Source organism: Telopea speciosissima, chromosome 3 (genome assembly GCF_018873765.1).
Source record: "Telopea speciosissima isolate NSW1024214 ecotype Mountain lineage chromosome 3, Tspe_v1, whole genome shotgun sequence".
NCBI lineage: Eukaryota > Viridiplantae > Streptophyta > Magnoliopsida > Proteales > Proteaceae > Telopea > Telopea speciosissima.
The window spans coordinates 26896510-26922304 of record NC_057918.1 but is presented as its reverse complement, the minus strand read 5'-3'; the positions used below and the strand labels follow the sequence as shown (position 1 = coordinate 26922304).

Below are 25795 nucleotides of genomic sequence, written 5' to 3'. Positions count from 1 at the left end.
AATAAGAGATATATTCGACCTTCAACTTGTAAAGGAATAATTTTGACAGTAGGATAATGGGTTTCCCTTGTCACGGAAAATTCTCTCTTTGAAAGGGGAAGGGAATTTGTTTTTTGCTTTCCGACTATATTCGTATCCTTAGGTTAGGCTGTAGACTTGGACATGCATGGTTCTAGTCATTGGGTGGCCTGATCCTGCGTCCCTGACCCTAGCCTATCCGGAATGACACAGGATCCAATTATAGGGTCACTTATGGCCAATTTTAGTGTTTTTTAACTGAATTTAACCCCATTTTGGTTGATTCAGACCAGGATCCCTTTACCTCCTCCAGGGCATGTACTTCAACCAGTAAGCCACCAACCAACCGATCAAGGTTGTTTGCAGAATAACTCAATTAGCAAGATTAACACCTCACAATTAAGAGGTCAAGAATGTCTATGTATCTCACAATCTTTCTCATTAAAACCTCTTACTGGATTATTCATTTTTTTCACCCTCTCATTGATGGGAAACTACACTTAGGCATCATAGCTTTTCTCCCAAGTTTTAAGGGATCAAGTTCTCTGGACTTGGAGCTCAGGATAGGTCCAGACACATGGGAGTGAACAGAATGACCAGCCCCAACCCACCCAACCCCCACCCCCCGCTGCCCCCATATGACGCACCCCACCCCTGTCCTGTCCCATGTGTCTGGGTGCTGCCTATGCCCTAATGCGCTCCCAAACAGAGAACATGCACCCAAATTTTAATTAGTGGTTTGAAAATATAAAGATTGGAATTTAACAGTCTAATCTATAACTCACCATTGCCCTCTAAATTCTTTTCCAAAATTCTTAGGTCAGTAGTCTTCAAAATCCTTCAATAATTGATTTCCCATTCCCCCATAAATGGAAACCCTTTCACTTAAGATTGGTGCTCTGTGTTTTCTGAAAGTTGAGAACTGCAGCCGATCCTGAGCAATTCCATTCCACTGGTATGCAAGGTTTCAACACCAGTTTGGTGTCACCATGATCACTGTGAGAGTCTATCTCGTTTTCTATCATTGAAGGCATTATATCATTCACAACCCAATACATACAACCTATTTATAACTCTAATTTTACCAAGAGTATCAAATAAGTCCCCTGAATATGTAACGACATTTCACCCTTAGAATCTTCTGAAAGCCTGGAAAAGTTCACACGATGCCAACCCAATACCACACATCTGGACCTTCGCTCTTCTAACACAATCCCCTTCGCTTTCCCTCTGTTTTTTTTCCTTCCCTGTCAAAAACGAAATGGGAAAAATACATCCAATGTGCAATGATCCAAAAGATGGTCAGGGTCACATGCCCTCACCAATATCCTGCCCTCTGACTTATTATTTCCACAAGCTGCGGACATGTCAAAACAGTAGGTTCAATAGAAACCCGTGGTGCAACCAGGGAACCGCTAACCAGAAATCAGCAATAAACCAAATTATAGGAACACTAATTGGGGGTATTTCTTAATCAAAACACATGTCCCCCAGTCTGAAGCCTCTAAATTAAATCAAAATCAAAATCAAAATCTTCTCTCCAACACGATGACAAGTGCAGATCACTTTGGAGTGATTGACTATCGCTACTTCTGCTCCCACCACGGAATGAGCAAAATGGTAGCACTTCTAATGAGGGAGAGCTGCTTTTGCATGGGCTCAACCAACAACAATAACTTACAAGATGATTAATTTACTTCACCTTGTCTTCTTGTAAAGAACTTGAGTAATCATCTTCATTCTCCAAAGATGTTATATTAGATGATGCACTTGACGTCACGTTGCTATGAACATGTGTCCCATTCCCTGAACTCCTTGATTCTACTGCAGGATTTCTCGGACCATCAGCAGATGCAGGCTTTTGGCCTTCCTCTGCTAGCTTTTTGAGAAGGTTCATCACAGTAGGAAGAAACTTGGTAGATAATGACAGAAGGCCTGGAAGCTGCACAAAGAAAACACTCGAGGGTAAGGTCATCAGCATCATTTTTTAAGCTTTTCTTTCCCCTCGGGGTGATAATCCCATTCACTTTTTAGTTAAAATATAGTGTTGATTAAACATCAAACATTGTGCCAAAACAAGGTCACACTTTCAACATAGCTTTTAGGAAACTCACAGCACCATGGCGGAATTCACCCGAGATGTCTAGCTGGACCCACAGCGCTTTGAATAGTAGATAAGCAATAAAAATAATACCAATGTATAAAGGATTTCTGCAAACAATTGAGCCAACATGAGTTGAATGTACAATTAAGTATGATTAGAAAGCTTTGACATAACCAGAAAGTCAACTACCTTAAAAGTGTCATAAATTCATTGAAGCCAAGGACAATCAATGCCACAATTGCCCATGGAGGAGGCAAGAAGTTACTATTACGCTTGCTGGCTTCCTGAAAAGTTCAACGGAGGGGGTGAGGAGGAGGGACAAAACGAATCAAAAACTCTTGACAAATAAAGATTTTGCCAAAATCACAGAAGATAGGAAGTTTATCTAATTACTAACACTAAAACAAGATCAACCACTATGTTCAGCAATACATTGCCACAGACATCTACAGAAAAAACTAGCACCGAACAACACGACAAAATCAATACTTAAATACAAGAAGACACTTGCCTATATTTTATTTTTCTCTACCAATTAAAGAGATGGAAGCAAAAAAGGTACAGAAGCAAGCTCTGAGCTGAACAGTCAACAAGAAGAAGATAATTTCTAGAAAATTCTTGAATGTTAAAGGTGGTACAAACTTTGGCAGCCTCAATGCAGAAACTAGATCAATTTTGTTTTATCCACATAAAATCCAGCAGAACTCTGTTCTGCATTGGAAATTCATTCCATTATGCGACTCGCACTTTATCATTTAGAAGTGCTGAAGGTGTCACATAGAATGCTCTACTTCAACAGCATTTTGCACCAAAAAATAGAAATTTTGAATAGAGAAGTCATGTATGTCATCATATCACAAAAGAGAGAAGCATTTTTCTTTATGGGGAAAGAGAAAATTATTGAACTGCCAACTTTAGAATGGAGGCCTTGGTTCTTGACACAACCTGCCAATGAAAATGTAAATACTTCACAACATGCCTATCATATTTCTCCGTATACTGACACGCAGCCAACAGGATAATTTGCATCTTGCATCACAATAAAAATTTCAAACAGATAGGTACTCTATGGTCATTCCATCTCACACCAGAAAATTACAATTAGAACTGCCAGTTCTAGGTATAGGTGTCATTTACTGACTCAAGCTCCTGATATACGCAGTTTTACTTGGTATGGATGAGATTATTAACCAAGTGCAACATTGGGGCTGGATTTTGGTTGGCAATTTTCAGGTGTACTTCTTATCAGGAGAAGAGGGAAAAGAAGAGGGGATGGGTAACCCACTCAGTTTTTCAACTAAACCATTGCCATCTCTATTTAAAGACGATCTTGTGAAAACCAAAGACCACTATTTAACGCCATCCTAGAATGAGAGCTCATAACACAAAAAGAAATAACCACATTGACGAAGGCAGTCTTGCCCATGTTGCCATTTCAAGTTATGAGAAAAGATCAAGTACATGCAAAAAAAAAAATTTGATCAAATCATAACATTTACTACAACATACCTGAGCAGCAATGGCCTGAGTGACACTGTATTCGGTCTCTACCTTGAATTGCCTCCACAAAGATTTACATTGGACAGGTGTAATCAAAGTTTTTGATGAAGGAACCTGAGATTAAGAATAAAGCACAACTATTTAGTGTATTAAAAAAAATCATTAAGCTCCTGACAGGATATCTCAGATAGCAAATGATCCATTTTGTTTACTACCAAAAGAAAGATACAAGGGAATAACCATGAAGTCTTCCAATGCGGTAGTTGGTATAAATATAGACATCTCAACATAGTGGGCGAGCCTTGGCGCAAGTCGCGCTATTGCAACCTATTAGTTGCGGGTTCAAAACTTGGAAACAGCTTCTCCTGCGAAGCAGGTTGTAGGGCTGTGTGCATTTGCCCCTCCCAGACCCTGCAGTAGAAGGAGCCTTGTGCACTGGGATGCTCTCTTTTTTTTTATGGACGTCTCAACTTAGGAAGTTTATTAGTTGCATAACGTGAGGGATACTGTTTGAAACATCTATAATTGTACTTATAGTTCTCTCAGGCAAAGTTACTTAACCATACAAAGACACTCTTTCCCTTTTTCACTCTCACTTCATCTATTAGTCCCTTTACCCAATCTAGTATATCTTAACTACAAGGTAACATGAATGGTTTAAGTACAATTGTGGAGTGTATATGCAATTATGGACATAATACCATTTTAGAATTGCTCACATACCCATTATTTTATGATTTATAAATAAATAAAACTAAAAGGGACGTAACCCAGTACAAGCCCTTACAAGGTGGACCAAAGACAGTCCTAAGATTCAGCATTTTTTTGCATAACGTGACCAATCTCAGACGCGAACTTGCTTATTCTCTAATTATTCTTAAAGATTGAATTTTTGGAGTTCAAATTTTCATACCAAATTAGCGAACAATCACGGACTCTCAGAAATTTGGAAAAAAAATATTCTGAATTTTGAAACCAATTGGATTAGGTCTGAATTTTTTGCCAAACCAAATATTTCCCAAATTATTTGCACATTTTTTTAAGAAGTGTGTGGTTGAAGGTTTAGGAGGCGGAGGATGAAGGCAGGAGTCGATCCCAAGACCTGGCCAAAACAATCCAAGGTCTTTACCGCTAGGGTAGGCGACACCTTCAACTATGGTCTAGATTATCTCTTGACAGGCAGGTTTAGATTGGACAGCTTGACCAGCGATTATCTGCCAGTGTAGCAATCTGTCTGTCCCTCTGATGCTCTCTGTCTTTCTCTCCAACTTCAGTGATTCTGACATACTCTCAGCATCTCCAGCATCTTTCCCTATCTCTGCAATTTCTAACAGCTACTCAGTGGGTTTTCATCTCTAGTCACAACGGGGTAGGGTTTCATGGAATTTTTAAGATTTGAGGTTTCAGGTTTAAGTTGCAGGGAGTTTGAGGTTTCGAATTGAAGGAGGTTTTGACGATTTTTCCAGAAGATGGAGGACAGAGACTGAATGAGAAGAGGAGGAAAGGCATCCAATTTGCTTCAATGGCATCAAGAACTTAGGCGTGCCATTCTAGAGAGCCACAAGCACAAAAAACCAGACATCAATATTTTTTTTATTTGTTCTTTCTTCAAAACTCTTGTCTTTCTAGTCTCTCAATTCCCATACATTGAATATTTAACAATAAATGATAAAACAGAACTACTACCAACACGTACAAATGATTACCTTTTCCCAAGTGCTTGAGGCCAGTGGGTCAAAGGCATTGATGCTCCTGTTTGTCACCCCACTGTTTGCAGTATCCATCAGAGCAAGTGAAAGAGTATTCGCAATAGTATCAGTATCTTCATCCAAACCGATCACAGCCATAACAGAAAGCAACTTCAAGGACTGAAAAGAAGTAAAGAGATAACCATTCAGAAATACAAATGCCAACAGAAAATAGAAAACAACTCAAACTCATAACGTACCGCAGAACGAGCAGTTTTTGTGATTGCTCGAATGTCTTCCTTCCCCGTCCAAACCCTTGGCATTGAATCAGAATCATGGCTAAACAATGTTGAAAACCTGTAAACATTTTTCCATGGTCATTCACATTGGATAAAATCAAAAGCAGCTTGGTCCATAAACACTGCAAAGAGTTTCTACCTATCTTTCATGCGGATCAGGACCCTTCCAGCTTCTTCTCTTGCCTTTGTTTCAACCACAGTTCTTGCATGGTCCTTTATGCTTGCAAGCATTTTATCCACGGTTTCTTGATCAATGTCAAAGCCAGAAAGAGCACTAGAGAGCCCAGAGACAGCTGATTCCATCTCACGTTGGAGAAGTTTTCTTATTGATTTCCATGTTTCATCATTAGCCGCATCTAGAAGAACTTCCACAGGTTCCGATAGTGCCACATTCAGTTTACTCTGCCAGAAAATTGTACACCTTTAATTACAATCAATAGGAAAGAGAGAGAGAGAGAGAGAGAGGATTCTAGAATGATCTAAGGATGCAACCAATTTTCTCATACCTCATATAAAGCAGTAATTTCAGCCAGTTTGGCAGCACGGACTGAGGCAACATGTGCATCTATATCACGCCGAAGCTTATCTCGAACTCTCGATGAGTCCCAGTTTGCTTGTTCAATGGCAGCATCTGGAAAGTTAATAAAACATCATTATATATAAATCTGCAATGCAATCCAAAAAAAAGAGTGCTTTTACTAAACTAGAACAAAAATATAAAACCAAAATGCACCGTCACTTTTCCTGAAATGTTTTGCCAATTGCATGGTAAGGAGAATTTAAATTTAAGAATCAAACCTAATGTGCAAATACCTAAATCAAACTTAATATGAAAATATCTAAATAGTTCCACAGTATAACATTAGCCATGTAGAATCTCTATGCTTTCATTTCTAATATTGATTTACTCCTTTTTACTATTATGCGGAATTTCTTCTTCTTTTTCCTTTTAATGAAATCAATTGATTAACAACCATTCATATTATAATTCTCCAATCCCTAACAATGAGGCCAACATGAAAATATTGATTCTACTTTTTCATCATCTTTGGTCCCTTCTTACCATCCACCCACCTTTTTTTTTTTAAAGGGTGGTATAATTAACATATTTGAGGTAACTGGTTTAATTCAGATAAGAAAACTAATTTATAAGAGAGAAAGAATTGAAAACGTGGCAGGGACTATGTTGCCAGCAGAAGAAGGTTTAGTTCACTTGAACAATGTTTATGCTCTCCCATCAGCATCAAACACAGAGTTTTTCATCTCGAATTACAGTAATTTTATTTACCACTGATCACTAAACTGTGTTACAAAACTACAATGATAAAGCAGAAGGGCATAGAGAGAAAACAAAATAAGCAAAGGAACTATTAGATATGTTAATATAGTATGGAAGAGGGATAGGCACACCACCCGTACGTGGTAAACTAGCGGGTGGCACCAATGGGGGCACGGGATGGGGTATCATACAAAGGGGTAGGGAGTCATTTCAAAGGGGGAAAAGAGAGATAGACACAGTGGGCACTAGCTTACGGTACACCAGCAGTGTGCCCAGCCTTTTCCCATATAGTATATATCTTTACTTCATTCCAGGAACACTCCAGGGTTGTGGGTCAAAATGATATAAATAAAACAAGAACAACATGATGGGAAGGTGTCCTGGATTTTACAGTATATATTTGATCTAGTGGATGACTAAGCTCTAAGTTAAGACCTCAAGGAGGAAACTACAGCCTACAGCAGAAAAGAATAACAGACAAAAACACCGCAAGGAAACCATGAAGCTACAACATGCATACCTGCAGAGAAACAAGATTACAAACAGAATGACAGCAAGAAAGTTTCTAGCCATACCTGCGAGCTGTTCATCAAATGAAGTCATAGAAGATTGGATACAGTGACTTGCAGCAAGAGCAAATCCTTCCCCTCCATTCAAAGCCTTCTCAAATGCTTCCTTAAAATTATCCAGTGTTCCAGCCCGTATGTGACCCAGCATCGATTGATAGGCAGGTTGGACTAGCTAAAAAATTCAGCAGAATAGCAGCAATGAGAAAAGAATACGAGTGACTGTTTTCCTTATCTTTTTCTTCTTCTTTTTTTTTTTTTTTTTTGAGGGGGGGCGGGGGAGGGGAGGGGTCATGAATAAGATGACACTTATTCTTGAATTAGGCAAACCATAACTCATGAGTACAAGCTTCAATTGTAATAAAGTTGAATAAAGCATGAAAAGAGGATTTCATATTATAGTAAAAGTTAGAATCAACCAAGTAAATGTACCTTCTACATAAACCAGAGTTTTGATTGGATATCCAGAGATCAGTTATTTACCAACATTCTCCAATATATATGAATTTCTGTATTAGTTCAACATGTGAAATTTATGAACTTCCAGCCTCCAGAGATTACATTTGGTCATTCTAAACGAAGTGATAAATGGTCCACATTCCATAACTCCATGGTGGAAGCTTTTGAGGGTTCTCTATTGATTCTAGCATCAGAGACTTGAGAAAGATAATCACTTCATCACACCATATCACTTAACTGCAACACTTTGGATCCCCCTTAATGCCCATGCCAACAGAAGTATGTTCGGGATATACAGTCTGGGAAACTGAGGGCCTGAAGGTATTCAAAATGCCTTTGGATATGGGGAATGAAATGTGACCCATGTTTTTGTGGCCCAATTACGGGGAGGGGGGCAGAGTCAGTTACAGCGGAGATAAAAGCTCTTGTTTTTTGGCTAATGTGCTCCCTCTCTTCAAATAACTCATATAGAAGCAAAAGGAACTCTGCTACATTTACTGGCTGGATTTCATTGGTCACCATTCCAGCCATCATGGAGCGCCCCCCCCCCCCCCCTCCACAATCATGAGAGGAAGCTTCAGCTTTGATCTCCTAAATAATCATCTCATCCTAACGAAGATATGGACCTAGAAATCAACTAACAGATGCACTTGTTAAAAATGGGTCCTTGAGGGATTACATATATGGTTTTTGGAAATTCCCTATTATTCAAGGTTAGCTTGTTTGTTAGACCTCATTCCTTTGCCTTCAATTGTAATTGGGTCTAGGCCTTTATGCTGGGAATCAAGCATATTGTACATCTTGGTTTTGGTTATTGTTCTATTCCAATGCATTTTTTGCTAAAAATAATATATTTGATTTCTATTTATTAAAAATGTACATTTGAAGGCCTCATATAATGTACTAGTTATGCATCAACTCAACAAATGTTCTTCATATATATGTTAAACCAATTATGTACCAGCAAACTCATTATTTTCTTCTACTTAGTCTAACGTTCAGAACCAGAATTGGGAAAGCTTGAATGATCGAATGTGATCACCCAGGCACCTTTATTTATAATGTTTAACAATAAGATTACAAGACTAAAATACCCCTGCCATAGCCGACTTAGCTAGGCAGTAATAAAACAGACTTCAAACATAAAATAAACTCCCCAAAAGACCAGAATATCCCCCACGGTATTCTGGTTTACATTATTCAATACTCCCCCTCAAGTTGGAGCAAAGATGTCGATCATGCCCAACTTGACTAGATTAGGATGAAATAACTTTCCAGGTAGTCCCTTGGTGAAGATATCAGCAAGCTGATCCGAAGAAGTCACAAAGGGAATACAAATCCGCCCATCTTCTAATTTCTCCTTGATAAAATGCCTATCCACCTCAACATGCTTGGTACGATCATGCTGTACCGGGTTGTGTGCTATGCTGATTGCAGCCTTGTTATCACAGTACAACATCATAGGAAGGCGAATAGGAATACCCAGATCTTGTAGCAGCCCTTTAAGCCAAAGTAACTCACAAATTCCTTGTGCCATAGCTCGAAATTCAGCTTCGGCACTAGAACGAGCAACTACATTTTGTTTCTTGCTACGCCAGGTGACAAGATTTCCACCTACAAAGGAGCAATACCCAGAAATAGACTTCCGATCTACAGAACCAGCCCAATCAGCATCGGTGTATGTTTCTATCCGTAGGTGACCATGTGAAGACAAAAAGATGCCTTTTCCAGGAGCCGACTTCAAATAGTGTAGAATACGAGGAACAGCCTCCATATGAGAAGTGTAGGGATAATGCATAAATTGATTCACTGCACTCACAACAACAGCAATGTCTGGACGAGCGTGTGAAAGGTAGATCAACTTCCCTACAAGTCTTTAGTACCAGCCTTTATCAACAGGCTCACCATCATTTTCCTTGAGCCGAACAGTAGGATCCATCGGAGTATCCAAAGGGTGGCAGCCTAGCAAACTTGTTTCAGCCAACAAGTCTAGGACATACTTTCTTTGGGAGAGAAATATGCCTTTTGAAGATCTGGCCACTTCAATCCCAAGAAAGTGTCTTAATTTACCTAGATCTTTAATCTCAAATTCCTGGCCAAAGAAGGTCTTCAACTGTCTGATCTCATCACCATCATTGCCAGTAACCACTATGTCATCAACGTAGACTATAAGAACAGTGAGTTTTTCACCAACCCTCTTAATAAAGAGTGTGTGATCAGCATTACTCTGCTTATAGCCCACAGAAATCATTGCTCTGTGGAATCGACCAAACCAAGCCCGAGGTGACTGTTTCAGCCCATACAATGCACGCTTCAGCCTGCACACTTTTCCTTTATTTCTGTCACAAGAAAAACCAGGTGGAATGTCCATGTATACCTCTTCCTCCAGTGCCCCATTTAGGAAAGCATTTTTAACATCTAGCTGTTGCAAATCCCAACCAAGGTTAACTGCACATGACAACAATACCCGAACTCTATTCAACTTTGCAACAGGTGCAAAGGTCTCCTGGTAATCAATGCCGTATGTCTGAGTAAAACCCTTGGCCACGAGTCGTGCCTTATATCTATCCACGGTGCCATCCACCTTCTGTTTCACCACAAACACCCACTTACATCCAACGGTTTTCTTCCCAGGTAGAAGAACCACAAGCTCCCATGTGTTATTTTTCTTCAAAGCCTCCATTTCTTCCATCATGGCTGCCTTCCACTTTCCATCTGATAGAGCTTCCTGCCAATTATTATGAACACGAACAGAAGAAAGGGAAGAAATAAAAGCACGAAATGATGGGGAAAGGGAGTCATAAGAAACAACATGAGATAAAGGATGCTGAGTGCAAGTCCTGACACCTTTGCGAAGGGCAATAGGCAACTCAAGAGAAGAAAAATTACCGGGTGGAGAGGCAGGTTCTGGATCCAGGTTTGGCAATTGGATGGGTACAGGAGCAACGGTTGATTGAACCTGCTTATGTTTCCTTCCATAGGTCTTTATATTGCTAGCATCAATCTTCCTCTGAAATTCACTGATGGTCCTCTGGACAGGAGTCTGGGCTGGAGTGGGCTGGACAAGAGTCTGGGCTAGAGTGGGCTGCTCCCCCTGTACAGGAGTGGGCTGCTCCCCTTGTACATGAACCTCTCCCCATGACTCGGGGGGAGGAGTAGGCTGAACAGACTCAAGATAAACAGGCTGGAGAGGAGGTGGAGAGTCTACAGTCAACACATCTTCGCTAACACTCTCCCCCTGAAGAGGTGGGGACATATAGCAGGAGACATGCTCATGAAACACGACATCCATGCTGACAAAAGTCCGGCGGGATGGAGGGTGATAGCACATATACCCCTTCTGGGTAGCTGAGTACCCTAAGAAAATGCACCGAAGACTACGAGGATCAAGTTTGCCCGGGGACCTGGTATCCCTGGCATAGCAAACACAGCCAAACACTTTAGGTGGAACAACAAAGGAGGAAGAGCCAAGTAATAGCTCAACAGCGGGTCGAAAGGTAAGGACCCTACTGGGCAGCCTATTAATTAAATAGGCGGCAGTGAGGACAGCATCCCCCCAATAAATAGAAGGGACATTTCGGGCAAACAAAAGGGCACGAGCTACCTCTAAGAGGTGGCGGTTCTTCCTCTCAGCCACACCATTTTGGGCTGGAGTATCAACACAGCTACTCTGATGGAGGATCCCATGGGCAGCCAGGTATTTTTGGAACTGACCTTCCATATACTCTCGCCCATTATCACTCCTTAAAATTTGAATAGTGGACTGAAATTGAGTTTTAACCAGCTGGTGAAAGTGCTGAAAACATGAGAAATCCTCACTTTTATTGCGCATAAGATAGACCCAAGTAAACCTAGAATGGCAATCAATAAAGGTGACATACCACCGATGACCCGAAAGTGAAACTTTTCTACTAGGACCCCACACATCAGAATGAACAACATGAAATAAAGAAGATGATCTTTTATTAGAAATGGGATAATTTGAACGTGTCTGTTTGGCCAAGACACAAGGCTCACAAAAAAAGTCTTCTTTATTACAAGATTTACCTAATGCTGGAAATAAAGTAGATAAGGTACCTAAAGGTGGATGTCCTAGTCTAGAGTGTCATATGTGTAATTCAGAAGAGAAAGATGCTGGGGAACAAAGTCTAGAAGGTATAGCCTGTGTAGATGCAGGATCTCCATCAAGCAGGTACAATCCGCCATGTACTTTACCCAATCCAATCGTCTTCCCCGAGTCCAGTTCCTGAAAAACACAATGAGTAGGAAAGAAAGTCACTTTATAGTTTAAAGCTTTGGTGATACTGCTAATGGAGAGAAGATTAGTGGTGAACTTGGGTATATGTAACACAGAAGATAATGTTAGAGAAGGGGAACAGCCAATGGATCCTTTCACAGAGATGGAGGAGAGGGATCCATCAGCAATTTTCACTTTGTCCTTACTAGAAGCAGGAATGTATGTGTTAAAAAGACTGGAGGAACCCTTAATGTGATCAGTAGCTCCAGAGTCTATAATCCAAGAAGTGGAAACTACTGATGCACAATGATCAGCAAAGGAAATACTTGTACGGGCAAAGAAGGAACCTGAATTGGCAGCAGATGTAGTGGGGGCAGCAGATGTGTGCAACAGACGGCGGAGAGCTTGAAGTTCATCCTGGGAGAAACCGATGTCAGTAGTGGGAGCTGGAGCTACACTTTCAGTGTGATTGGCCTTGTTTTTAGATTTGGCACGACCACGTTTGCTCTCAAAATCAGCAGGCTTCCCATGAAGTTTCCAACACTGAGCCTTAGTGTGATATGGTTTGTGGCAATGATCACACTTCACAGGCTCTTTAGTAGTAGCAATAGCAGCAACATTATCAGCAGAAGTGTCAGTAGTGATGGAACCAGTAGTCTGTAAAGCTGACCTGTCAACCTTAGGAGTAATCATCATAGCAGCCCTCCTTGTCTCTTCACTGTGTACATATGAAAAGGTTTCCTCCAAAGAAGGGAAAGGAACCCGACCAAGAACCCGTACCCAAATAGGGTCATAATCATCATTAAGTCCAGCCAGAAAGTCATATACCCGAAACTGATCTACATAGGTATGGTAGGCAGTAATATATGCAGCAGTAGTGGGCTGGAATCGAGCATAGTGATCCAGTTGCTGCCATAAGCACTTGAAGGCAGCATAGTACTTAGTGACTGTCATCTCCTTCTGAGTAGTGTTTTGAAGAGTCTTCCTGATCTCATAAACCTGAGCACCACTCCCTGAACAACCATAAGTACCCTTGATAGCAGTCCATATCTGAGTAGCAGTGTCAAGGAGAAGGTACTGACTAGAGAGGTCAGTGGTCATGGAATTCAGAACAAAAGACATCACCATTGCATCATTGGCAGCCCATTTGGTGCGGGCAGCCCCTTCTTAAGTGGGTTGTTTGGTGGTACCAATAAGGTGGCCAGTGAGTCCCCTGCCAGCCACAGTCAGGGATAATGATCTGGCCCGAATCAGATAATTGGTACCATCGAGTTTGATGGCAGCATCATAGGGCAGGAAATCATTCCTGGTCTGATCTCCTCCAGAAGCAGCCGAGGTAACCTCTGAGTCACCCATAAGTCAGCAAGGCAGATTTCGATCCTGGAGAAAAAAAAAACTGATTTTTCCAAAATTCTGCAGAAATCGATCTTGAATTGGACAGAATACAGATCTTCAAAAAACAGCAGTAATTTGGTGTAGAAACAGGGTCGATTGCAGCAATGTAATCAGGGAACAATCCCTCAAAAATCTTCCCAAACAGCAGCCTAGAAGAACCAAATCGATAAGGTGTCAGGGTTTTTAAAACCCTGACAGTTGAGATCAATAAGAAGGGGAAATAGACTGCAGCTTTGAGGTCTTCAATCAATGAAAATTCAGATAGGATAGATGCTGTCTGTAGGCCTGCAGTGATGCTCCAAAAAAAACACAATCGATCTCCCAACTGTTATGAGATCAATTTTCACAAGAGTTGAAGCAGTCCTGAATCGCAGAGATGGAAAATTGCAGCAGCTATCGATCTGAAATTAGGTTTTAAAATTGAGGTGGGATGGAGGGCAGCACTCGAACCATAGTTGGATCACCTCATGGGTGCTGCCCTTGAAGGGTTGAGGGGACCAAAGAAAGAGGAAGAAGAGAGAGAAGAAATCGATGAAGGGGATAGAAGAGGGGAATCGATGGAAGGGGGGAAGGGTTTTGGAAATCGAGAAGGGCTTAAAACCCTAGCTCTGATACCATGTTCAGAACTAGAATATCAGAACCAGAATTGGGAAAGCTTGAATGATCGAATGTGATCACCCAGGCACCTTTATTTATAATGTTTAACAATAAGATTACAGGACTAAAGTACCCCTGCCATAGCCGACTTAGCTAGGCAGCAATAAAACAGACTTAAAACATAAAATAAACTCCCCAAAAGACCAGAATACCCCCCACGGTATTCTGGTTTACATTATTCAACACTTCTTTATTCTTCCCCAAGTTTTCTCAAAACCCTACTCCTAGTTCCTCTTAACTATTCTAAATTCCATTCATCCTTTCTCAAAGTCTCTAATTATGCCCCACAAACTGCACCTTCCAACCTCCATACTGAATCAATCGTTTTAGTAAAACCAAAACACCAACTGGTCAGAGGGATCCACTCCAACTAAACCGTTTGCTTAGCTTAGCTAAAACAACCCCTCTATTTGGTTATTCCATAAAAGTATTAACTTTAGCCCTAATCTTCCTTGTATTTTCTTTTTGAATGTGGTAAGAATAACTATCTTTTAGGTTAAGTTCTCAAATGTTCTTAAGACCAATTATGATCTATTTTAGGGTCCAAATGAGCATCTCATTTCTATATGCTACATTATTCTAAATTTTGTTTAACACAAGACATATTATTGATGCACCTCCAAACACTCTACAGCCACCAATTGAACATTTATAAATCAATTATCATAATTCTCTACTCTCAGAATAGCATGTAAAAAGAACCGTTCAAAACATTTGGGACTCATAAAAGAAACACTGTTCTTACTTATCCAGCAAAAACAGAAATAGTGCTACAGAATTTCTAATTCTAGAAGAGTTGAAGGCTTTTAAGTAATACCTGCAACAATTTTGCCTCTAGCTGTTGCCGCTTTGCTGTTCTGACACCTTCTTCAAAATAAGTAGCTTCACCATCATACCTGCAAATAGAAGAATGAACTCAACAACTAAATTTTGTGACAGAAATACCATTGAGAAATTTCCCTGAAAGCAGACAAAACACATAACGCAACAAAGAGATTCAATAAATGAGTAAAATCCCACACCACATGTAAAATTTTTCTCTTGCTAAGAAACTGGACACTATTGTTCCGTAACATACCACTCTCTTTATAGGCAATGCAAAGAAAGACTTATTGAATACGAAGACTGTACAAGCATTGTCATCGTATTGAATCCCTCATAAAAAATGTGGAATATGCGCAGAAAGTACAATCTGGTCTTTCCAACAAGATATACAGTGAAGTATGATGCAGATCGATTTAGATAAATATTCAAGTGATGAGCTCCTTACAAGATGGGAGGAAGAGATCCTGATCTGATGGCTAGATTTTGATCATATCTGATCTCAGATCTAATGGCCAGGTTAAAATTTCAAGATAAAAAAATCAGAAATCAAAAAACCAAATAATGGATGTCAATGAGATGGAATGGATAAGAGAGAAAAGGGTGATCAATGGCAGATAGAAGATTTATGAGTATGGGAAGGTCGCTGGTTATAGAAGACATAAGAATCTTTTAAAATATTTTTTAAAAATCTTTCTAGAAGAATGGCTCAATGAGAGAAGAAATGATGCAGTTAAATCACCTAAATGGTCTTATTTTATTAGAAATAAGCCTTGGGTTGGGTTATATATGTGTTGGACCTTGAGTCAAATACGTTTTCATTTTAATGGGCCTATAATATGGGTAGAGGCTAGGCATACGGGATTAGCGAAGTTAGTGTCTTTCTTTCTTTATTCTAATTTCTATTAAGTGTTTTAGTTAAGCTGGATTAGGATTCTACAAGTCTAGTCCTGTTTAGAGTTGGTTTCCTTTATTATTTCAATTTCCTAATCAGTTTATGTTACCTTATTAGTTAAGGATTGTGGTAGGCCCATAGTTGTCAAGGCGTCGCCAAGGCACCGCCTAGGCGTCTAGGAGGATTTCTAGGTGCCTAGGCTGCTACCGCCTGCCGCCTTATTAGAGGGCACCTTGCACTGGGTTAATTGGTATTGAACTAGGTTCTGACACTTATTTATGCCAAAAATTATCATTTAAGTAAATGTTTTTACTACTTAAGATATTATTCATAAATAAGCAAATACCCCCCTATTTGAATCCAATAAAAATAGTTAAAAAATAAAATTCCAAAATGATAAAAAGTCAACCCCCCAGTTCAATAACAAAAAAACTGGATTTTTAGCAATAGGTGAAAATTTCAACTTTCTAATGTTGGGGTTTTTCTCAAATCTAAAAATTCCATAAATCGTAATATGATAAAACATTGTTAAAATAAAAACGTGGTAAAATATTCATTTGCTTTGATATCAAAAATATGTTTTCATTCAGAGCAATTTTGACAGCATTCGCGCACACCAAATAAGGTTTGACCAGAACATAACTCCTTCAATATAAATCAAATTTAAGCAATCTTGGATTTGTTGGAAAGCTGGTTTTGTGCTCTACCCAATACAAAAAGTCTCATGTAAAAATAAAATCATTTGATCAATCAAATTTCTTAGAGAACAAGAACATTTCTCTAATCGAAAGTAGGTTAATTACTTATTAATAAGATCATATTAGTATAAACCAAATGTGATTTGTGAGACTAGGTATACCTAAAAATGACCAATTCCAAGAACATATAAACCAAATGTATGTTTTGATTGTTTCAAACTTCCAATAGCTTGCTTCTTCAGTTCTGCTGTCTTCTATTTCTATGTTGATTTTTGATGACTTGATGTGACTAAATGTTAATTTTTTTATGACTTGATGTGGCTTAATGTTGATTTTTGATGATATAAGGTATATATTGTAGCATACTAAATAATGTTAGAAAAGAGGGGAAATAAAAAATAACACTTGGGCGCCTTGGTCACCTAGGCGAGCGCCTTATCGCCTAAGCGCTTAGGCACCCCTCCACCGCCTTGGGTCGCCTTGACAACTATGTTTAGGTCTTTCCTTTTTAATGTTTTAGTCTGCTTTTGAGTTTTCTATATAAGTTTGTAATGGGGTCCAGCACTGTACACGAATTTTGATTAATGAAAAGTTGTCTTTGTTGCCTATCGTGGTATGCTCTTCCTTTGTGTTTGATCAAGGCTGTTGGTGTTTGATCCATCCAAACACCTTGCAGCGGGAAGCCCGATTGCCCTCCTCTTCCTTTGCCTATTGTGGTATGCTCTTCCTTTGAGTTTGGTCCATCCAAACACCTTGTGGCGGGAAGCCCAAGTGCCCTCCTCATCCTAGCTCTTCTCCTTCTTCCATCCTTTTCCATTGATGAACAAGTAAAACCTTATTTTCTGCAACTCATATTCTGATCTGGAATTGACAGTTGAGGAAATCTAGCCATCAGATCACCCTCAACTTTTGAGGAGTTATTCTTCATCCTCAAGGAGACCTTCAACCATAGTTTGATCTTCATCGGACCTACTGACCTGGAGATAATTAAATCTCCCAATTCTGCCCCCTGTTTTCCAGATTTAATACCATATATCTAATTGCTAATCGAACCACTGTTTCTGTTGATTCATTATTGCTGATATTTATATCTTATGATCAGATTCGATTGGCCATTACATTTCTGCTTTCTAAATTTTAATTTGAGTTGTGAATTTACTGTTATACCCCTTTCAGAGTACCACTAGGATTGCTTCATAACTCCAATCCAACCCTTGGATTGAGTTGATATTTTCAGCAAGTATACTATACCCTGAGCCCAGAACTCGACCCGAGTTTTGAGTCCATCTGACCACCTGATTTTGACTTATGCTACTTCTCCATAATCGGGACTTTTATTCTCTAAAAATATTCTGTTTTGGTACTGTATTGAGTCTTCAATTACTATATTGCATTAAGAAAAGTAGGAGATGTTGATTAAAGGAGGAGGGGAGAGAAAGAAAACAGGAGAAAAGTTAGGGAGTGGGAAGATCTTAAGAAGGGGAGAAGAAGAAGTGTTGACTTTAAGGGAGGACGAGAAAATGACAAGAAAGAGGAAGATCTCTAACCAAACCAAGAGAAGAGAGAATTCAGTGACACAAGGAAATTACCAAAAATAAACAAAACTCCATCCACTAGGGTGGTTATATATTTAGAAAATAATTAGAAAAAAATAAAATTACTAATATAATGAGGACTCTAGACAAGCTAGCTAGACACATAAGGAGACTATATACCTAATACACAAACAACTTACTAACTCTCTTAAGAACAAACAACTTAGACAACTCTAACCCAGAACCAGTATAGGAAATATAATATAATATCTTAAACTTAAAATAATCATTATCAATATCTAATCAATACCCCATTACCTACCTTTAAACACTAATTTAATAAAAGAGCGTCCCAGTGCACGAGGCTCCCGTTACTGCAGGGTCAGGGAGGGACAAATGTCTGCAGCCTTACCCCCTGCTTCATAGGAGAGGCTGTTTCCAAGTTTCAAACCCGCAACCAACAGATTGCAATAGCACAACTTAACCGTTGCGCCAAGGATCGCCCACTTTTAAACACTAATATAATAATAGGAAAAATTACAATATTGTCCCCAACTTGACTTGAAGACTATCCTGCCCCTAATACACAAGATTTGAGCCTATACTAGTCAAAATCAATCCCAGACACAAGATCTGGATCTTGGAATCCTTCTGCATTAAAGTTATTACCATTGTTCTCTTATGTGAACTCTTTTGTATACAAACATGAAATTACCGAATATGATGCAAGTAACCATCAGAAAGGCCAAACAAAAGAATTAAAATATCAAGAATTGAGAAAAAGAAACTAACAAGCATAAAGGTGTCACTTCAACAATTTTGAACATGGTAAGAGGGAACAGAAATGTAAGACAGCTGTTCTAGTCCAGTAGTTACTAATAAATAAGAAAATTACTTATAACAAAAGAACTTAACTTTAAAGTGAAATTTTACCATGAGAAGAAACTCGAAAGTTAATGAGTTCGACTTAAGAAACTGACTAACCCACACAAGAAACACAAAACCTCTATAGTCCATCAATTTCTCATGCTAATGGTTAAAGAATGGATATGCAAACAATTGAACCAAAACCACGTAACCTCATAAAATCAAATGATAAGTGTTACAAGAAGAAATTTTACATGTTAAGGCAAATAATGTTTCTTCTCATGAGAGAAATTGAACTAAATCATGTATTACAAGCAGTAATAAATATATTATTTATGATCACTGGCGACTGACTCCAGTATGACAACAGATCAGGAGCACTCACTCTGATAAACAAGTGTCGAGTATTACACTGAGCTTCTTGCCAAAGCCTAGAACTGGTCCAGACTGGACAGCCTCTTCCAGTTGACACCATTCCTGTGATAGTTTGAAAGAAAATGAAATCATGGTCATCAATTTTGCATATTAGAAAAAAAAAAAATCAAAACGGAATGTTGGATGATGCACATCAAATACCTCATTTGCAGTTAACCAATCAAACTTTTCTTTTGCAATTTCTTCACAACGTACAGTTGCAACCATAACCTACAAACAGAGAACAAAAGGAATATATATATTAGAGACAATCTGCATCTTTTACTGAAGGGATCCAACAAAGTGATTATTTGCCAGGTCACCTTGTGAGCAGGAAGGTCAAGGTCCTTGTTCTCCTTAATAACTTTCCAAATCTGATGTGCACTGAAAGAAAACCCTGAAGCAGGAACTACACCCCGTCGATCTCCAGCAAGTCCCCCAGGAGCTATAGAATGAAAGAATCGCTGCCTTAAACTAGCGACCTTCATAAACAACACAGAGAAAACTAAATATGAAACAGTGCATCTCCAAAATATTTACAGGTTGAAGGTCTACATAGAAATCCTTTTTGAGTTCTGACAAACCATAGATTATGCCATAGCTAATGTACCTGCTCTTTAAATTGCTCTTCCTTTTCTTCATAACTAGAAAGTGCCACAACTTCAACCTGGTGTTTAAACAATCATAATCCGTGAAATGACAACCATGTAAGCATTTATGAGTAATGACCAATGAATGAAGAACATACAGTTAATATTAAATGGGAGAGCAGAAAATCTTACATTGAAAAATTCACTCAATGGGGTTTCTTTGTGTGCTTCTGGTTTAGGAACAGAGTCCCATATCTGCACAGAAAGAATTAGGTAAACAAGCATATCCATTAACAGCAATAGATGCAGAATTAATCACTAGGTTCAGTACCTTCTGAATATCTTCCCTCAGAATAGGTTCCAAGTTTTCCAGCGGTGTCTGCATAACAAAATTAAGGGTAAAGAAGAAATAATTACTGATCAATAGCCATCAAGGAAAACAAGAAAACATCGTAAAAGCTATGACTCTCCAAACAGGGGTTAGAAGCTGGGAACAGACCCTTGTTTTATCGCGTATGACAAACAACAAAGTTGTTTTACGTGGACTGAACAATCGCATCATGACCTGGTATAGAAATATCATCAGAAAAGATAACAACCAAAGTTGCTGACATATAGGAAACTTTCCTGTACAGCATATATCCCAGGAAAAAAATTACCTGAAAAACGGTCTTCAGAAGAGGCTTATTTGCAGCCTGCTCACGGCCAACATCATGACACCACCTAACAAGAGAATAATTTTAGCATGTGTACAACAAAATGTCCCTAATTAAAGAAGAAATGATCCAATGAATGGAAACTTAAGATGTGTTCCTGATGTCAAAGTAGCAGGCTTACATATTTATGAGTACTATATCTGAAACGGCAAGAGCAAAAAGGGCACTTTGCTTCTCAAATGCAGTATCATCCTGCAAATAATACAAAAGCATTATAAAAGGAGCAAAAGGTATAGATGCATATCTTCAAACTTTAGTTCGAAACCAGATAATCTATCTCATATTAAAGAAAAACTAGTTTTATGCCTTCATCAGATCCTGAACAGATACGTAAGAGAATAGATTGAATCTTAACTAAATCATGTGCCAAATAGGTTCTTTAGATTAACTAGAATTACAAACTTTTATCCCTTAACAGTACTAGAAAGCAAAGAAGAAAAACAGCACCAACAAATTCCAGGGACAACCAATCACCCCCATAAACCAAATGCCACCAACAAAAAGAATTCAGTTCTTGGAATTTTCACACCTAAATGTATTTCAAAACCACAAATTTAACAGGTAGAAAATGAAAAAACTTCAAGTTTACAAAAAACAAAAAGAAATTCATCGTGGATAAATGTGCACTCAATAGACTTGAGTTCGTTAAATAAAACATTCAATGTTAAAATGGTTCTTCATATATTTAGTGTCTTGGGCAAGGAATAAGCTTTAAAAACAAAATAATTCCCTAGCGAGAAGTGATCAAAAAAAATGGCATATGATGTCAATGATGCACAGTAAAATAAAACGGGCTTGCAGTGCACCTCTCCTCTTTCTCTTCCATCAGTGCCCTCCAAATCCATGACAATCGTGCAAGGTTCAATGTCAACACATCTTGCCATCCAAATACCCTTGGTTGTTTGAGACCTGGAAAGAATGCATTTTTTCAACATCTAGTCATTAACCAAGTACCATGGATATGACAAAACGTGGAAGTTTAAAGTTTTAAAAAAAAAAACACACTTGCCTTCCCTTAAAAGCATCCATCTCTCTAAAGTTGGTGCGAAATAGCTGGTTCAGAAGTGTGCTCTTCCCTGCCCAAATCATAGAGGATAGATGAATTATTTTGAATAACCCTACTCCACTAAATTAATGGAACAGTATATACATAGCGATACAATAGTAAGGGAAAAACACAAATAACATCTAGCAGCATGTTTTAACCTCGTCTCGTTCAATGTACACAATAGTTTACATTATTTCTATGCTTATAATACAGAAAGCAGGAACAATAACATGTATAAACAAACAGTTAATGCATTAATCGTTCTTGGCAATATGCTAGAATGCAAAAATCTGCACATGTGATAAAAGAACTGGTGGTACATGATAATTTAGGATAACTATAAACAGAATAGCATTTTTTTAATTCTTATTCTTTTCTCCCTCTCTTGCAGAGGTGGATTTGGATGGGTAGGCAAGGAGGTCGGTTGTTTGATTCATTAGTAAGCTGAGAGGGTTTTGACTCTACAACTAAGCCATCAAAACCTGTAAACTTCACCAAGTTAGCAAATTGGCGGCTCCAAAATAGATCAAGAAAGATATTAAGTTCTACTAGGATTAGTTATGCTCATGGATAAGAATCATAATGTACCAAAATATAATACAATCCAACTTGTTTCAGACAAGACCAGGCAAACAATAAGTTGTAGGTCAGTACCCATTGGCTTTACTAACTTGGTGTTATTTTGCGTTGGAAATTCAAAATCCAACTCAAATTCAAGATGGTTTCATTCAAGGATTTGAAAACCCCACCAAGTCCCAGCTTGACAATATAAGATTTGTCTTCGGCTTTCATTTATAATAATAATTATTTGCTCTGGGTGGGAAAACGTTTAGGTTCAAAACCTTGATAATGAATGACCATAAAAGCAAGCTCAAAGAAAACATTTTCCGGTCCTTCATTCCAAGAAAAAAAGGATTTCAGAACAAGTAGCAAATACATACCACTACTTTGTGGACCCATGATAGATACAACAGCATAGGAGAGTCCGCAAGCACCAAGATTCACCTCTTTTGTGAAGTTGTCCAGTCCAGTGACATTAAATGTACCATCTCCATCAATGAGGTGGGTTGCGCAACAACCATCACCCATCCCTGCTAAATGGAACAGTCAAACCAATGAATAAACTTATATAATAGCTTCAAATGAAATTGTACTTCATAAGCTTATAACATATCAGCTAAACTTGAAGAGCTTAAGAACCTCTCAGTTGGCACATTTGCTCTGCAATATGAAATTCAAGAGAGAGAGTTTACATCTAGCACATAAATCCTAGACCTGGTAATCAACTATACTAAAAAGCTCTTAGCATTATGATCTCTCTGATGGACTATATTATCAGTAATGTTTGGTTTCATGAGAACCAATTTATTTTCCAATTCCAAATCCTTGTCAAACATGCTTCCCAACCATTACTGATTGCATCATGAAAATTGCACGAAGTGCTCCAGATAGTTAAGCAACAATTCGAATAAACTCATACGAAGTATTCGTCCTCTACTGCACTTATCATTGAAGAAAACACTTTATCCAGAAAGAAACAAATGCAGTACAGTTTCCTTTATGTTTCCTCCACAATCCATATAACAGCTAGTAAAGTATATAAAGCTTAAAGTTCACAAGCTACTACTCATTATCACAAACGGTAAGAAGAGTCTCCAGACACAGCTCACAACCATTAATCCTCAAGAAATTGTCATCTGGGTATTCTGGGAGTGGTCAAAAGAACCAATTTTTTGGGTGAAAGTTAATACTAAGCTCAACTAAATAGCAGAATCTCCATTGCCAGTCCCAATCAGAGCAAAAATAAGAAATTAGGGTGGGGGAGAATCTGCAGACCCATTAGAAAAATGCGAAGTACGAAGAACTGAATAACCTTGGATCACAAAGCCACCACCCAAAAACCGATTACCGCAAAAAAGATATACCAATTAGAATAACAAAAAATCAGATCAAATTCGCAGCAGAAGAACAGATTGATATAGAAAAAGAAGTTTTTGGAAACATACCCATTGAATAAGTTTGACTACTACCTAGACCAAAGTAAGGAAGATGAAAATCGAAGCTCAGATGGACCTCCAAAATCTAGATACGAAGGATCGAGTTTCAGGAGAGAACAGAAGAATGATCCAAAATGGCCATCGCATCACTCTACTTTTAAAAAAGTATCCAAGGCCGCTTGACTGCTTCTCCTGTTAAAAAATATTACTAAAATTTGAAATAAAATCATATAATTACGTTAGACGTATTTGAAATTGGATGAAATACGTATTTAGTATACGTTGGCTTCATATGAATATACGGTTTTTCAGAGAAAAAAAATGGTTGATGAGAACCTGAGAGAGTCTGGGAGAGATCAAAAATGTGTCGTCTCCCCCCGCCACCACCACTACCCCGCCCATTTTCCTTCCCCGGTGCCTGCCCACCGACTCTGGTAGGCCCCACAAACCGTCCCACCGACCTTTTTAGTAAAAAAAATTCTCATTTATTCGTCCTTTTTCTTTTGTTAAAATCAACTTTTTAAGTTTTCGTTTTACTCTTCTCTATTCTCTATACGGTTTCCCATCACTTTACCGTATTATATACAAAGGGCCTATCAGTGTCGAATAGAATCTCTCACACAGTATGGGTGTCAATCAGTCGGTTTGATTTGATTTGGTTTAGTTTGATTTAATTCGGTTCAATTTCAATTTGTCTTACGTCAAATCAAAATCAAACTGTTAAGATAAAATTAGATGTAGCCGATTTTGGTCTGATTTGTTCGGTCTTTTATCGGGTTGCCTTAATATGTTCTCATCAACCCATTATTAGGTTTTTTTTATTTTTTATACATATAGTTATATACATTAAAATTTAATGGGAAAACATGTTTTCTTCATAATGATTTTTGGTTGTTTATGTTTATCGGAAAAAAAAATTTTGGGACAATTAATTGGCAATTCTGATTCCAAGTGGATCAATCTTGTAATCATCCGTTTACTAAACAAATCAAAATTAGGATTCAAATTCATTTAATATCAGAACAGTCTAGTTCTGATTCCTTAACAGTACTAGGCAATCAAAATCTAAAACACTCAAGTAAATCCAAAATTCCAAAATGTACAAATAATTTTTCAATCTAAAAATAATTGAATATATATTCTTAATCATACAAGTAATCAAGCATCAATTCTTAAGCATACAAACATTCAAATAAATCCAAAATTTAATAATTATTAAGTATTTATCAACTTTAAGTAACTAAATATACATCTTAAATAGGTCCTAGCAATTTCGATTTCAATCAATTCCTAATTGAGGTTTTGGTTCTGGACCCATTGGTAAACCGGTCTTAAATTCATCACGTCTCATTTAATAATGAGATGGATCGATGCCACATATTAATGGGTCAATTTTAATTTTTAAGACAATTCTTTGTTCCGTTCCTAAATTGACATCCTTAAAACGCATGATACCAGCAACATAGAGATCATTTTCTAAATATTACAATTTAAAAACATAATCATAACAACAAAATTACTTATTTAAACATGTGGGGCCCATGTGCCTATCACTTAAGGGAGTTGTTGGCTTGGAACTCGAAATTAAAAGATCCAGATTGGACGAATGTGCAGCCACGTTGGAGAGTAATACGAGATCCTTACCGTTAGATTTGAGTATATCAAAATCGTATATTGAAACCTATGGTTTGGACATTGGAGTCCACGAAAGCTGGTGGTCCTCGTGATTATCACCAACCGCTTTGCGACTCTATTTCTGCTTACTTCATTTAAATGGCGTGGGTGACCGGCTGACCGCCCAGGCGCCCACCCACAGCCCAAACTCCCAAAGGTGCCGAAAGCTTTGGATTTTGACATCATCCTTGGGCCTCTCTACCTGGGTCCATATAATAATGACCAATAAATATAAATTTCGCTCTCCACCCTCCTTTCTCATTATACCAGCCCATGTTTATGTTTATGTAGCTGTTCTACACTTCTAGAATTTGACTGTAGGAAACTTGCAGAAGTA

At 38.4% G+C, this 25795-nt stretch overlaps 1 protein-coding gene across 1 annotated transcript; it reads right to left on the bottom strand.

The window, feature by feature from the left end:
* Positions 1-1129: 1129 nt before the first annotated feature.
* Positions 1130-23970, bottom strand: LOC122655510 (protein ROOT HAIR DEFECTIVE 3-like). The gene is made up of 23 exons (XM_043849701.1): positions 23794-23970; positions 22729-22878; positions 21749-21815; positions 21546-21648; positions 20861-20931; positions 20683-20746; positions 20523-20588; positions 20355-20402; positions 20216-20278; positions 20044-20100; positions 19757-19915; positions 19596-19664; positions 19405-19496; positions 15020-15098; positions 7464-7629; positions 6116-6240; positions 5749-6011; positions 5571-5667; positions 5329-5490; positions 3632-3736; positions 2312-2406; positions 2133-2229; positions 1130-1960 (listed from the first exon to the last, which is right to left on the bottom strand). The coding sequence occupies exons 1-23, from the start codon at positions 23795-23797 to the stop codon at positions 1712-1714; spliced, it is 2451 nt and encodes an 816-aa protein (XP_043705636.1). The 5' UTR covers positions 23798-23970; the 3' UTR covers positions 1130-1711.
* Between the last annotated feature and the right edge of the window lie 1825 nt (positions 23971-25795).

What these genes read in the sequence shown, in the direction of transcription:
- LOC122655510 (XM_043849701.1), bottom strand. An exon ending in ATTTGATGAACAGCTCGCAG is followed by an intron (nt 6,241 to 7,463) that starts GTATGGCTAGAA and finishes TTAACTTTCCAG; the next exon opens with ATGCTGCCATTGAACAAGCA. An exon ending in CTCAGGCCATTGCTGCTCAG is followed by an intron (nt 2,407 to 3,631) that starts GTATGTTGTAGT and finishes TGAACTTTTCAG; the next exon opens with GAAGCCAGCAAGCGTAATAG.